Raw genomic sequence first — 14,112 nt, 5'->3', positions numbered from 1 at the left:
TCATTTTACTGATATCAAACCTTTTCACTTTTCACATTGAGTGGTTATTGGTGAGTGAATTTTAGGTGAAACATTTTCATGTAGAAACAAGTGGTAAAGTTTATAAAAACCACAAGTAGTTAATTGGTGTGTACGCTCAATGTGGTTGAGCTGTTGTACACATTAGTTTAGTACATTCCTGATTTACTTCATTTCCACGTTCTTTGTAAACTATGCAAACTGAAATGCTATCTCTTAGCATTAAAGTTAAAACTGTGGCTGTTTTGTGGATGCAGACCAGGTTCTGATTCTTAGCAGACATCAAAAATATGAAAGTAAAAACATGGTGCAATATCTGACTTTCCTGTCATTATAAATGTAGTTATTGCTGAAAAGAGAACCACAATTTGAAAGCTTACCATATCACATTGCACATTAACAAAACCAAGATTGTTTATTCACATATGGAATTCACATATAGCGATGCGTATCTGAGTGCCAATATTTAACAACCTAGATTGACCTATTTAACCTTAATAAACATTGATAAATGGAAATTATGAACTTCAGATTAATAGTTTGGAATTATTGACAAAGCCAGACTATAAATATGAACAATTGTGGCAGATCTTGCTTCAGTCCTGCCTCTCCTTCTGTCTCCCCACATGTAACCAAAAAAAAAAAAAACAATCTGCAAAAGCAATAACAGAGATAGGAGAACTGAAATCAAAGGTACCACAAGTTTTAAATTCAGTTTTATATTACATATGTTATGTTAGGATCATCCAGATTATGTTTGACTAGTCTAAGTATTTTATATTTGAAGATGCATGATTGCAGTTAATATTCCTTAAAAATAAAAAAATAAAAACTTTTTAAAAAATAGGAAGCTTCTATTCTGACACATTATATTTAGTCACATTGTAAAACAACATGTAAATACAATTTGTGTGCTCAAGACAGACTCCATCAGTTTGACTGGAATATTCATGTAGGGTGCCAAATTGATAAATTGTTACCCACAGAATCCGAGAACTAAGCCATGTAATCAATTTTAAACTGTTGCTGAACATAAATTTGCTTGGTTTTATTCTTTATAAATTCAACTTGCAACTGTTAATAAAATCCTGCCTTGCCAGTTCATTGGTTCTGTATTTTCAGACATGGGTTCCGAGACATCTGAAACTTATTTGGCTTGTTCAGTGGTGCGACCTGCCTTGTCTATGGCTGAAATATAGGGAGAATTCAAATTATATGATATGTCGCCTTGCCATAATCACCGCACTGACTGCAACCTGCCAATGAGAGGGGGAGACAGAAGAGAGAAAGAGAGATAGGAACATAGGCTTCTGTCAAGGCGCTGTAGTTTTTTTCCTCTAGCCTTATGCATCCCTACATGTTTTCAGGTGGATAAGGTGAATTCAGAGGATTTTTTTTAAAACACCGGGCTTCTTGTTTTTTTTCTTTTTTTTCTTTCTTTCTTTTTTTTTCTTCTTTTTATTCCTCAGTGGATGGTTTTTGAACAACAGCAGACGCCCGAGCTTGTAAAGCAGGTGTGAGAGACAGCGGCGACCGCTCCTCTCCTCCCTGTTTTCCAAGGGGAAATGTCGAGCGAGACGCCGGTTTCAGCACCACCGGGCTCTGCTTCCTCGCTCACGGACACAGACCAAGACTCGCATCCCCCTCTTCCATCTCCGCCGGCGGGCTCCTCCGCTCAGCCGCCGCCGCAGCAGCAGCAGGTCGCCGCGGGCGCTGGCTCCGGCTCCACCGGGGAAAAGATGGTGTCTGCGGCCGGCTCTATGGTTCTCCCGGCCGGGGTGATCAACCCCGCCGTTCCGATTAGGAATATCCAGATGAAATTCGCCGTGCTGGTGGGCCTGATCCAGGTTGGGGAGGTTAGCAACCGGGACATCGTGGAGACTGTGCTGAACCTGGTGAGTGAATGCGAGTAATGCTGGGGAAAACAGACAGAGAGAGAGAGAGAGGAAGCCATAGAAAACAGTAGAATCACTGCGCCCCAACTCGCTATGTTTTATTTACGAAGCTTCCTTCGCTCCCCCCTTTTGGTTGTGTGGCTTTCTGGCGATGATGTCATTTATTTGTTCAGGGGATGTAAACGGTCGCCTTTTTTTATTTTTTAAACAATTTCTGCAGATAAAAATGCGTTAGGTAGCGGGATAAATGAGGCTGTATTATTGTAGAGGCAGACAGAGGCATGTGACTCCACAAGGGGCTTTGAGGTTTGTCTAATCACCAGCCATTGTTGACTAAATTACCAGATTGTTCTTGGGTGGAAAGACATAAACAGATCTATCCAGAGAAGCAGTGGTGGACGCCGGACACAATGCATTGTGGTTATTCTCCTGACCCCGATCTGTAACCCGAAGTGATGCGGGGGACGAACGGACGATTTTGCGCACAACACCATGACCCAAACGGCTTTAATTCGCGCGGAATCACGCATGCACGCGTGCCTGATGTGTCACCTCTGAGACTCACTCATCCAGCATCATCGGACAAAGGCCCGACTTAGCTTTATGCTATCCGCCGACATCCGTATGCGTTTATGAAGGAAAAAAAATATGCACAGGCCTATTGTTGCAAGGAGGCAGGCAGGGCGCTGCATCCTGTGCGCAAAGGGAGTGATGTATTGGTAGCTTTGAAGCGTTTAGTGGTTTATATTACTGTGCTTCACATTGCTGTTATTTATGGAGCTGATATAGGTTGCAACCACCCCCCCTGCTCCTCCCGTCTTTACTCTTCCATCAGAGGTTGTGTCGGTAATGCTGGGCCTGTTCAGCACAGCATCAGAGAGGATTTAATCCAGCTGAGGCTACTGAGATGACTAGTGTGGATTGTTATGAAACAGCCAAAATGCACAGCAGACACGGGTCATGTGGGGCTTTATGAAGACAGGATGTCTGTGTAGGTTGTGTCCACCTCCTCCATGCATCATGCGGTGGTGCTGCATATATTTGCTACAAGAAACAGCCTCTGATCCTTATCGATTCTCTTGTAGAAGAACAAGTAGAATGATCCAAGCATCTGTTTTTAGATTTTAGGATTCTGGCCCAGTTCCTATTTTGTGGGCTTTGTGTTTGCAGAGGCCTGTGTTTATTTCTCTCTCTCTCCCACTGGATACCTTGAGCCATCCTGATTCAGGTTGCCTCTTATCTCTCAATCAGCTATTGGTGCTGCTGTGTGCAGCAGAGGGGCTTTGCTTGCTCACTCCAATCTTGTCTCCTTCTGGAAGGGACGGAGAGGAGTGATGCTGCATGCACAGACTGGTTTGGCTTGGCAGGGCAGCACCATGCATTTAAAAGCAGGTGGAGAGGGGTTGAAGGAGAGTGGGGGAGGAGAGGAGAGATCGAGTAGGAGGAGGAGGAGGTAGGATGCTGCAGTGGCTATGTGCTCAGAAATCACCAGCTGATGCAGCGGAAGAGGAAGGGACTCTGGATTGGTCCACATCAGATCAGTGAAAGCTCATCAGAGCATTCAGCTGAAACACACTCTCAAGTATTTTAGGCAAACACCTGCCTTTTCCCCCGCCTCAGTTCTAGGCCGATGCCTTTAATTGCGAATCCCGCTCTGATGCGGTAACACACACAAGGGCCTGACACCCTGACGAATTAAAGCACTATGTGTTGGTCACACAAAGCTTTACTGACTAAATCCTGAATTGAACAATCAGTCCTGGTTGCAGGGCTGCCAATAGCTAAGCCTGTTAGGGAATTCTCTTGCCCAGCTCTTTAATTAAAAGACTTGAAACAAAGAGGTGCAGAGGCAGGAAACCTCAGTGGTCATGCTGCTGGTACAATGAGTCCACTGTGACCCAAAAGCTGATCCATTATTTCTGTCAATGTGGGAGACCACAGTAGCCACATTCTCTGCTCACCGTTGCTGTATTGATCAGATCCCACTGTGTTTTAGGTGAGCAGCTGGTCTGTCAGTTTTAGCAGTGCCTCAGAAGAAGGTGCACTCCGTCTGTTCCGAATGACAGAGAGGAATGATGTCATAGAAAAAAATACTTTTCATTTGCTATGCAGTGCAGCTGAATAAATATATTACATATACAGACAGTGTTTGTCGAGTTCTGGCTGCAAGCTGCTCGGCTATAATCATCAGCACGGCATCACTGTTGTCACGGCAACACTACTCTTTGGCTGCCTGCATCCAGACGCTGGACCTCCTGGTGTTGTTTTCTGCTTCCGGACTACTCCGCCACAGCTCTTCTCTCCCTGAAACTCCTAGTCTTTGTTTTTCTTTTTGTTTTTCGATAAGTCTGTCTACTGGTATCTATATTATTAGAATCAGCAAAAGCCTAAAAGGTGATGAGCAGCTAGAATGATTGAAAAACATGTGCACCAGTGAGGCTGCATTGTTTTGAAATAACTGATTAAGCTTGGTTTATGAACAGATGGGTGAAAAATTCATGTGGTTTATTATCAAATGTCCCAAATGGGTTTTAAGCTGATGTCTTGTGGTTTTTTAAAGGCCATTACGTGTAATCACTTCTGTTTTATTCTTGCTAGCACAACATAAGGTAACTATGTTTCTCTGCTAGGCCTGTAGCGATACATGTACCTCCCAACGTGAGATGATTCATGATATTTGGTCCCCATCAAAGCCAATTTCGAGATTCCAGTGAAATTCTGGCAGCACCACTTGATGCCCCGGAGTAATGTTGTTTTAAAAAAGCAGTATTATGTGTTTTCCAGCCACATAGTATTATTTTTTAATAGCACAATCAAATAACTAAGTTACCCTCACTTGTTATAAAAATGCTGTATGTATCAAATATTTCATAAAAGAAAAATGACTTTGTTATTTAGCGCCTTGGAATTAGGCCTGTGTCTCTTTAAGAAAGTCTTGCTCTCTAAAACACTGCCTTCAGAAAGTCATCAAAACATCGCTCCTTTATGAAGCCTTTAACATCATTCTTAGGAACATTGCACTGAAAAGTAGTTTGTATGATGAGCTCAGTAGGCTAGCATTATCACCAAGTATTTGCTAATTACTGCTGCCCTATAAAATCCAAGATTACAGTAAGATCTAACATCAAGTCTAGCATCAAGAATGTTTACTTAAAATACTTTTGTTTAGGTGTATAATTTAGCATAACATTTTTATTTTGTGCAGAAATTGGAGTAATTATTGCCTAAGTAATCAAATCATCTTATATAATTTTGTTTGCAACTTTTACTTGAATGAGTCATTTTGCCCAAGTTTATCATACCATGAGACTCTCATCCCACCCATGCCGAGAGCTAATAATAAGCCACAAAGCAGATGCTAACTTTAGAGTCATTAGCAACTTTTCTAATGCTTTTTCAGCCAGGTGTTGTCGACCAGTCTTTATTAGCTGGCATTTCCAACATAACGTGACAACTCAAAAAATACTGCTTTTCTTATTTTAAAGTAAAAGTCACAAATGGAGATGGAGGGTGGCCATTTCTCAGGCTGACTTAATATTAAAACTTAACACTATTTTAAGAGTAAAGGATTTATTGCACTCTTGTTTTCAACAATATCCTTCATTTATCTTGTTTGTTTTATGCAAAAGTCCAAAGCTAGTCTGAGTGCATTTTAGGAATCTGTGATTTTTTTTTTCCCCTCTCACTTTTAATGTTGAGCAGTAAAAAAGGAGTGATGTGATGAATGGAAAGAGATCTTTAGATTCCTTGAGTCTGTTCAGAGAAACACTTAGGCCTTTTCTACTTTCAGGTTTCAGACCTCTTTTTTTTTTTTGTTGACATGGAGACATTTAATTGATGACTCAGTAGTTCTGTTTAAGGGAAAAAGCTTCAAGTGAGGAGGCATTTTGGAGTATAGACTGCTTCATGGTGTGGTGATGGACCAATTTGCTGTTTGGGCCGTCCCTTTGGAAGACATTCCCTTTTTTTCCTGCTCACTGACTAGATAATGGTCAGTCGCTTCAGCTCACAGCCTTTCGTTACTTGACATGTTTTGATGCTTCCTATTGTTACAGGAGGAAGCCAGCTGAGCCGCAGTGTTTGTTGACAAAAGGGTTGGCATGTGTGACTTCTTTATCTGAAGCATGCTGTCACATATTTTCTTTACGTGAAGACTTGCAACATATTTCAGATTCGTCTACAGTCAGCCTTGTCACTTTGAGAGCCTTCAAACGGCACCAGGTGTGCTTATTTATAGGCGGCTTTATCTAGCTGTGATGCTTTTTTTAGGATCAAAAGCGAAGGTTTGTGTTGGATAGAAAGTGACTGAGACCTCGTAACAGATTATTATTATTATTATTTTTAATTTCAAATCCTCCTTGGAAAGGTGAATGTGTTTTTGCACTCTCTGTCTCCACCTAAGCCCGTTTAGAGGACCCAGTGAAACTCTGGCAGCAAGCGTTTCATTATCCTTGTCCTATCGCTGTAATTTCACAAAGGTCCTGAGTCCACGGCCACTAGTCAGACTCCACTAATAAATCAGAGTCTGGGACACCTAGAGTCACCAAATTAGCTCAATAAATAGAGGCAAAATGAAAATTAGAAGACGGCAGGGTGATAAAACGGAGATATGTTACTGCGTTTTGTCATGTGCTCAGCAATGCATGACAGTTTGCTGCGCTGGGGTATAACTCGCAAGATTTCAAAGGAACCTGTCAGCCATTTTCAAAATCTTTTCTATGGCAGGCACCCCAGGGTGGTCTGAACAACTCCACAAAACCGAGTGCAATCAAAGTGGTTTTCAGGCTTGCCCTGTGGCTGCAGACTTAAAGCATGAAACACCTATGTCCTGCAGCGCTTGTAATCTCTTTGAATGACCATGCAGGGGGAAACGGTGCGTCATTGTGTGTCCAGTTAGCCGAGCAGATGAGCGTTCCACTAATGCAATTAAATGTTTTATTAAATTATGTTTTGCTATTGTGTACATTAAGAGCACATTTTATGCCAACGTAGTTTTTTTTTTAAATAGCCAATTCTTTTTAGTTACATGTTCTGGTTTTTTAAAGTTATATGGCTGAAATTGAGTTATTTAGAGTATCCAATATGTACCATGATGTTAATCTCACACATGTTACACATATTAAATTGATGGGGAACAATCCTGTGAAAATTATACTCTTACTTTTTGATTTACTCATTATATGACTCTATAATTTGATCTTATTTCATAAAATTGCTAAGTGTTTTTTTTAACGTCATATAAAGAACTTCTAGCTTTTAAGTTAAAGAAGTCAAGATTTTATGTAGAAGCTATACTGGCTAGGTTAGGGCTGGTTGATTCTAGAAGATATAATAATTTGTTTTTGCTTAAGTTTAAATGAACATTTTAATTTCTCAGTGAGTATAATTGCAAAATCTTGTTTTTTTTTTCAGTGCAATTTTTTTCCGTCAGCTTTCACGTTAAAAATATATTTTTAAGTTTTATATAAATTTAGTAATGACAGTAGTATTTTTTTGTCATGCATGATTTACACTTCCTTTTTTATTTTGCATATAACATTATAGAAGTAGTTTCATAATATAAAAATAGAAATGAATATCTTCAGTTATGCTTTTAAAATATCATGTTTTGGCTAGAATAACTATTTTTCATGTAATTGCCGACCACAAAAGTTAGTAGGTAATTATATACTCCCACAGATCTTTGAAATTGAGAAGGAAAATCTGAAGTGCTTTGTCTACATATTTTGACTTTATTCTGGTAAATCAGCAGAACGACTAGTGTAGCTAATGAAGGGAAGGTGCAAACCTGAACGTCAAGGTAATTTCACTGCAAACAAAAAATCAAAAAGTTAATCAAAAAATAAAACTTGTCTCAAAAGTCACATTTAGGTGCTTAACCACAAGTTTCCATTAAAATGAAACTGAAATGTTCTGCGATTTGCCCATGGAGTCTATAGTGGGTGTCACATTAGAAAACAGTGAGAGCAGTGCTACTCCTGACCCAAGGGGCAACACAGGAAACATTTTAACGCAGACTGACCTGCCGTTTAAACTCCTTCACACACACTGTTCTGTTTTCTCCCTTTCCCTTTCACATACACATGTATCTATAGAAATGGAGGACAGAGGGTGTGGTTTCTGCTGCAAGGTCACGAATGACTCCGCTATCTATCACACAGCTGTGCTGTCCTGACCCCTGTGTGTGCCGTTCGGAGTGAGGGACGTAGACGGCGTGATAGGTGGAAGAAAAACAGCCGCAGGGTGAGGGACTCTTATCTTAACTGTCGAAAGCAATACTGGGAGGAAGACTGTGAACCTCAGGAAGGGAGGATTCAGAAGGAATATTGAAAGTCTTCCGTATTTCCCTCGGGTGTTATTTTCATCTAAAGTGTGGCACAGGTCCAGCTGTATGATGTTCTATGGGGGTCTGATGAGCTCGAGCCCCCCTGCGGAGCCTCATCACACCGTGGGTATCGCTGCTTCCCTTCCTCTGCTCCTGGCGACAGGGGAGCAGAGTACAGCAGGAGTCTCATGGAAACTCCTAAACAAATCACAAAGCACTTTAATGAAACCTTGACATGCTGACTTTTAATTGGACCTTTCCTCCTCATCATGAGTTACCTGTCATACTGGAGGGTGAGCTTCAAGCTTGTTAGCGTAGCACCTGTGAAATCAAGGTTTTGCAGTTGCAGCTCAACAACACAGGCTGGTTGGACAAATCAAGAAACATATTTTCCTCGACTAATACCTTAAAGCACCCAATTAAAAACTAAAATCTCAACTTGCCCCTTAAATTGCACACCCCGTCACTCCCAAATCCTCTTAATAGCAGCTTTTTTTAAATCTGCTTTTGGACCAAAATGATTCCTTTTGAGAAGGAATGCTGATCAATGCTGTTCTGTTTGACTCAAATTATAGTTTTTTTCTGCTAAACTCTCCAATTTTCAGGCGCATGTGAGAAGCCCTACATACTTCTTTATGTTCTAAAGCGCCTAAATTCTGCTCTGCTCCTCTAAATTCATCCTTATCCTCTTGTTAGCTTCCATTTCCAGATGGTCGGATTTGTGTCCGAGGATAAGCCGTGTGAGATTTTAACTGAGGTCTCCCGTCTGGAAGTGGGAAAAGAACGCAAAGTAAAGTGTCCCATCCTTGCGTGACGACACCTCTAGCTACCTCTCTCCATTCCTTTATCCTCTCAAAGCACATATACGTCCTCCTCACCCCTGAGCGTAATCTGGTCCCTCGCTCCCTGACTCTTGAGCTGGGTGAAGCCGCTGGTGAATGATCCCTATTATGTTGAGGTAATGGAGGTCTCTGCAGTGTCATCACTCTCTGGTTTCTCCTCTCTACGCACTTTCTCCTTTCCCACATTTACAGAAAGCCTGGTGATGGAACCATATGGCTGCCATCACCTCTGTCTGTTGAGCCTTCTGTATGCGGGGGTGGAGAATTGAAGAGAGGGACTGGGGAAGCTGACACAAGGCTTAGAGGCCCAGAACTGTGGAACAGAGTAGTGCAGCAGCTAAATGCCTTTTTCTTAGGTCCTACATTAAACTACACAGAAAACTCGTAATCTATTTGCTTAAGTGCCAAAAGTTACTTTTTACCAGATGCAATGTTTTAGGAGTTAATTTTAGAGCTGGTTTTCAAAATTAATTTTTGAAACATTTATTATTCATTCCAAATAATTCTGGTTATTAATTTATTTGAAAGCCAGCACCCACTAGTATGAAATACTTTCTTTATCTTCAGTTAAACAAACATATGATACCATTTTATTAATGTAAAAGATGCAGAAATGTATACCATGATTTGATTGTGTGATGAATAAGAAGTTACCTTTTCCAGTTGAACAAAAGTAGGAATGCTTTTTGTACTGCTGTATAATTTGCACAAAGCTAAAGACTTAAATACAGTCATATGATGCTCTCATTATAATTAGAGTATACTTTGTGTATGAACGCCACGGTTTCACCATGTTAACCAAACTGTGTAAAATAAAAATGGAACGTGATCCAACATCTTTTTATTGAATTAAAAAGGAAAAATAAACCATTACTCATATTTATGTAGAAATTCTGTATTGATCTCATGAAATTTGTTTGCATCAACAGTTTAGTTAAAGTTATATGATAACCAGCTCTGGTTAGCTGTCATGCTAACATCTCAGAAGAATTGAAATTAGTGGTTTTGATATATTTATATATACATGTGCTACAATAAGATACATGTTAATGCTGATTACTGTGAACCCTTCTGTCTTGCTCCTTTGGCATTGTTTCTTCACTATTGTTACTGTCTGTTTCATGCCATTGTGTCTGGCTCTTTTGTGTGAGTGTGTGTTTCCTGGTTTGTACACACTGGATGGTTGTGATTGCCTCACTGGGGAGGCAGGGGCTGTATGGAATCTTCACACAGTATTTGGATCAAAACCAGTGCTCAGACACTGATGTGGCTTTGTACACATCTCTCTGGGTGTGTATGGTTGGGTGTGTTTGTTTCTCTCTGGCACCCCTAAAGAACAGAAATATTCAAATTCTAACAAGCTGCTTTGTTGGAGTCACCTGATGTTTTTGTGCTTCTTGCTGAGCGTATTGATAAATGAGCGCACTTGCAAAACCATAGTTTTACGCTCCTCCATCCACTTTCATCTGCACATTTTCTGTGGCAACACTCTTCTACTCATATATATACGCATGCAGAAAAGAGAGAGAAAAAAAAGCACATACTGCTCTCCTCCTTCTTGTAGCCCACATCATTGCCTGGCAGGGGTTATTTTATATTCATGCTGGCCTACTTTGCCTCCCTCCCTTGGCTCTGCACACACATACACCACACATCTGCTGTACTGAAAGTATAACTGACTGTGGTGGCTATTCATCATGCTGCATGCTGCAGTGGCCGAAGGTTGATTATAACCAACTTCGGAGTGTGTGTGTTTGTACCTGGGGAACTTTAGTATTCCACATTAGACATCCAGAGTTTTCCTGTGCTACTCATGCATCCCCTGCAGCTTGGAAAACACTGTCAGTGGTTGTAACAAGTCATTTAACACCGCATTAGGCTGGTTAGGACATCCACACTCTGTATCGAGCCACAACATTTCCTACGTCTCCGTGCTTCCATCTGTGCTCTGCATGGAGGGGAAAATAAATCAGGGCTTCATGTTCCCCTCGTTAAATAGACCCTAACTAGTGATTGTGGGTGAGAGCAATTTTACCCATAGGATTTTTTTTTTTAAATAAAGCCACATCAGTAAAAGCTGAAAGATATAGAACGGGGGTGTTTATGTAACCCAGATATGACAAAGAATTTTGGAAGAAAAGAAGTTCAAATATGTGAGACGGCGTTGGTTGTTCTCAGCATTAGTGTTACTAGTATCTACTTAATTAACAAAAGTCTATGCTTTGTAGCAATAAGTTAGATAAGAAGGGCTTTCTGTCAGTTGACTGTTGTGAACTGGTAATAAAGTATTTTGTACCACATTTTAATGTCACCACTAATCTCACACGGCATGCTGTTAATTTACTTTTGCTTTTAGCAAACTATAAGTGACACATTGATGCAGTTCTTTAAAAGCAAGTCACAAAAAGTACATAAAAGTGTTTGGATAGCCTACAAATTCACCAAAAATGACTTGCTGAACAGCTGATAGCAAAATGAAAAATTATGCTCTAGAAAAAATTATGTCATTCAAAATTGAAAAAAATAGCAGTTGATGCTAAAAGATGTGTAGCTAGCAGTTAGCACTTGCTAACAGCCATACAAAAAAACCCTGACGACTTATGATGGTATAGTTGAAGCTTGTTGGCAACATTTGACTGAGTTCTGTTGTTGTAGAAGTGGCACACATTGCACTACTTGCATGAAGTGTGAGAGTTATGGCAGTCATGTGGCAGGACTTTTCACAATGACTAAAAGATCCATGGCAGACTGGTTTATGCGGTGATCAAACACCACAGTGGTACCTGTGTGTAAAGACAATGAGGGAGTGTCATTTTACTATGGAATTTGTCTTCCAACATAGTTGAAACAAAAGGCTGATACATAATAGTGCAACAATATTATAACAATCAATGCGTCTTGTGATTGTCTTTACTTTGCTTTGGTACATAATGGTCTGATATTTTACTTTTAATGAATAATATACCAATAGAAAATGGTTGGCAGTCTTCTTCCTAAAAAAAACAAAAACAAACTCCACCTAAAATGTTCTAGCAAATAAAAAAGTATCTTCCTACTAGGGCCTTTTTCATGAGTAAATTTCAACCCTGTTCATTTATTTTTATCTGGGTAAATGCAATTGAATCTCAGGGTGGTGATAATTACCACAGAAAACTACTGTACTTCCTGGAAAAGGTCCCTGTAAGGCAAATTTTTATTTTCGATGCTATAGCAACCCAATGTATACCTGAAGTCTGAGAGTTAATTACTTTGTTGAGAACTAAGTGAAACCTTATGAATGCAATTATAAAATACATTATAATGCATCCTAATCATAATGATTTAGTGATTGCATTGGATCTATGAGTCACCAATATTGGTTACTGTCCAAAGTACTCATTGAATGATTGGTTATTTGTGTTTTCTGAGTACAGCAGTCAATCACTTGTAGATGCTATGTAGGGTATTTGTTTCACAACCATCTTCTTAGATACTATGATTAATTTTGTTCAAAATTCTTTTAGTGCTAGATCCTTCCTTTATGACATGTCTGCTTGTAGCACAATGAAGATTAATATTTTGTAGCACATTGCCAGGTTTTATTCTTGTTTTTCCCACAAGCTTGTTCACTTTCAGAATGTTTGATTACCTGGCAGTGGTGGTGACTCATTGTGGTACCCCTCAGACTCTCCGATACACATTCCTAGCATTGCCTTTCTTTCTCATCCTGCCCCAGTCCCATTTAAATTAATCTAATGTCTAGAGAATATGTATGCAGAGTGGCTCGGTCTATTAATTGTCCTATGGTTTTGAGCTGTCCTATCTTACAGACATTAAGTGATAGAAATGTGAGATGGAATAATTTGGCAATTATTGTACAACTGCAGATATAATGGTGTTCCAACTAAGACACTGGATTCTGGAGGAATGTTTGCCTCTATAGCTACCGCCTAATTTAAACAGCAATTTTATAGCTTTCAGCGCACAGTTCTCCACCTTCACCGCTGGAGTCATTTCGATAAATGTCTGGCCCTCCTAGAGAAACGACTGTAAGATCTCAAGGCTACATGTGCAAGCTGACAAAGTGCAGTGATATTTGAGAATGGACTTTGTGTTGAAATGACCTTTTCTTACAAATTGTTTTTTTGTGAGCGAGTTTGACATTTGACATCATCATCAAATGGGAGCCTGCATTTCTCGTATTATCTTCAAAACAGTCTCCACTGAAAAAGTCTTTGTACTTTTTGGTATTTGGAAATGTAGTTTTAATTTCTCTTGTGTGGGATGAATAAAGTCTATATTTTTTAACTATGACAAACCTCCCAGTGTAAAAGGACTTGAAGCTGATTGTGTGAAAAGGAGCTTATAGTAATAACCACTCATCTCAGCTGCAGTTCCAGATTATTCTCTTCAAGAGTTATTTTTAAAAGCACAGATCTCGCATCACATTGTTCTCACAGTGTCTGCTTTATGTCAAACACGAGTCTCGTCTGTGCTGGCTCCCAGTCAAATCTAAAATAAAACTGAAGTGATAAGTTTACAGTGGAACTGCAGGAGCAGTTAAAGTTGTTGACTGGCCAGACTTCAGATTAAAAATTTAACTCTTTTAAATATAACATCAAATTTAAAGCAATTCATAAGTCAGTTCTCCATGCCCAAGTCAAGCCTTGAGTTTTTGTGGGGAACGTTCAAATCTACTCTCAAGACATCGAGGGTCAAGTCCAATTATTATAATGGCAGACCCAAGACTTTTGCAAAAGTCATCAAAATGTCTGAAAGGCGAGTCCAAGTAGTGTCTCAAATTTTATAAAAACATATTTTTTTCCACCTGAATCTATTCTCTAATCACTGAAATTACAAATGACATTAAATACATGCCATCTAGTCTGCCTGCAGCACTGTGCTAAATGGACATCCAGCATCCTTCTCTCCATCTTTTTCACACATTTTATTTATCATACAGAAAATATTTTTGCACAGATCTCACTACTTTACCTTTTATTTTGAAAGTTACTAAGATCTGAATATAAATATGCATTTATGCACAAAAAAT

At 39.7% G+C, this 14,112-nt stretch overlaps 1 protein-coding gene across 1 annotated transcript in view; it reads left to right on the top strand.

Annotated features, from left to right (window-relative positions):
• The first annotated feature begins 289 nt into the window (after window positions 1–289).
• Window positions 290–14,112, top strand: part of nbeaa (neurobeachin a) — a 108,868-nt gene continuing 95,045 nt past the window's right edge. The window contains exon 1 of the mRNA XM_088012709.1: window positions 290–1,913. Within this exon, the coding sequence (XP_087868835.1) occupies window positions 1,584–1,913 (330 nt within the window). The 5' untranslated portion in view covers window positions 290–1,583. The remainder of the gene's footprint in view (window positions 1,914–14,112) is intronic.

Source organism: Poecilia mexicana, unplaced genomic scaffold, assembly GCF_051168715.1.
Source record: "Poecilia mexicana isolate PSO_F unplaced genomic scaffold, ASM5116871v1 scaffold_14, whole genome shotgun sequence".
Classification (NCBI taxonomy): domain Eukaryota; kingdom Metazoa; phylum Chordata; class Actinopteri; order Cyprinodontiformes; family Poeciliidae; genus Poecilia; species Poecilia mexicana.
Note: the sequence above shows the minus strand (reverse complement) of the source record. Positions and strands in the feature narration are given on the sequence as shown.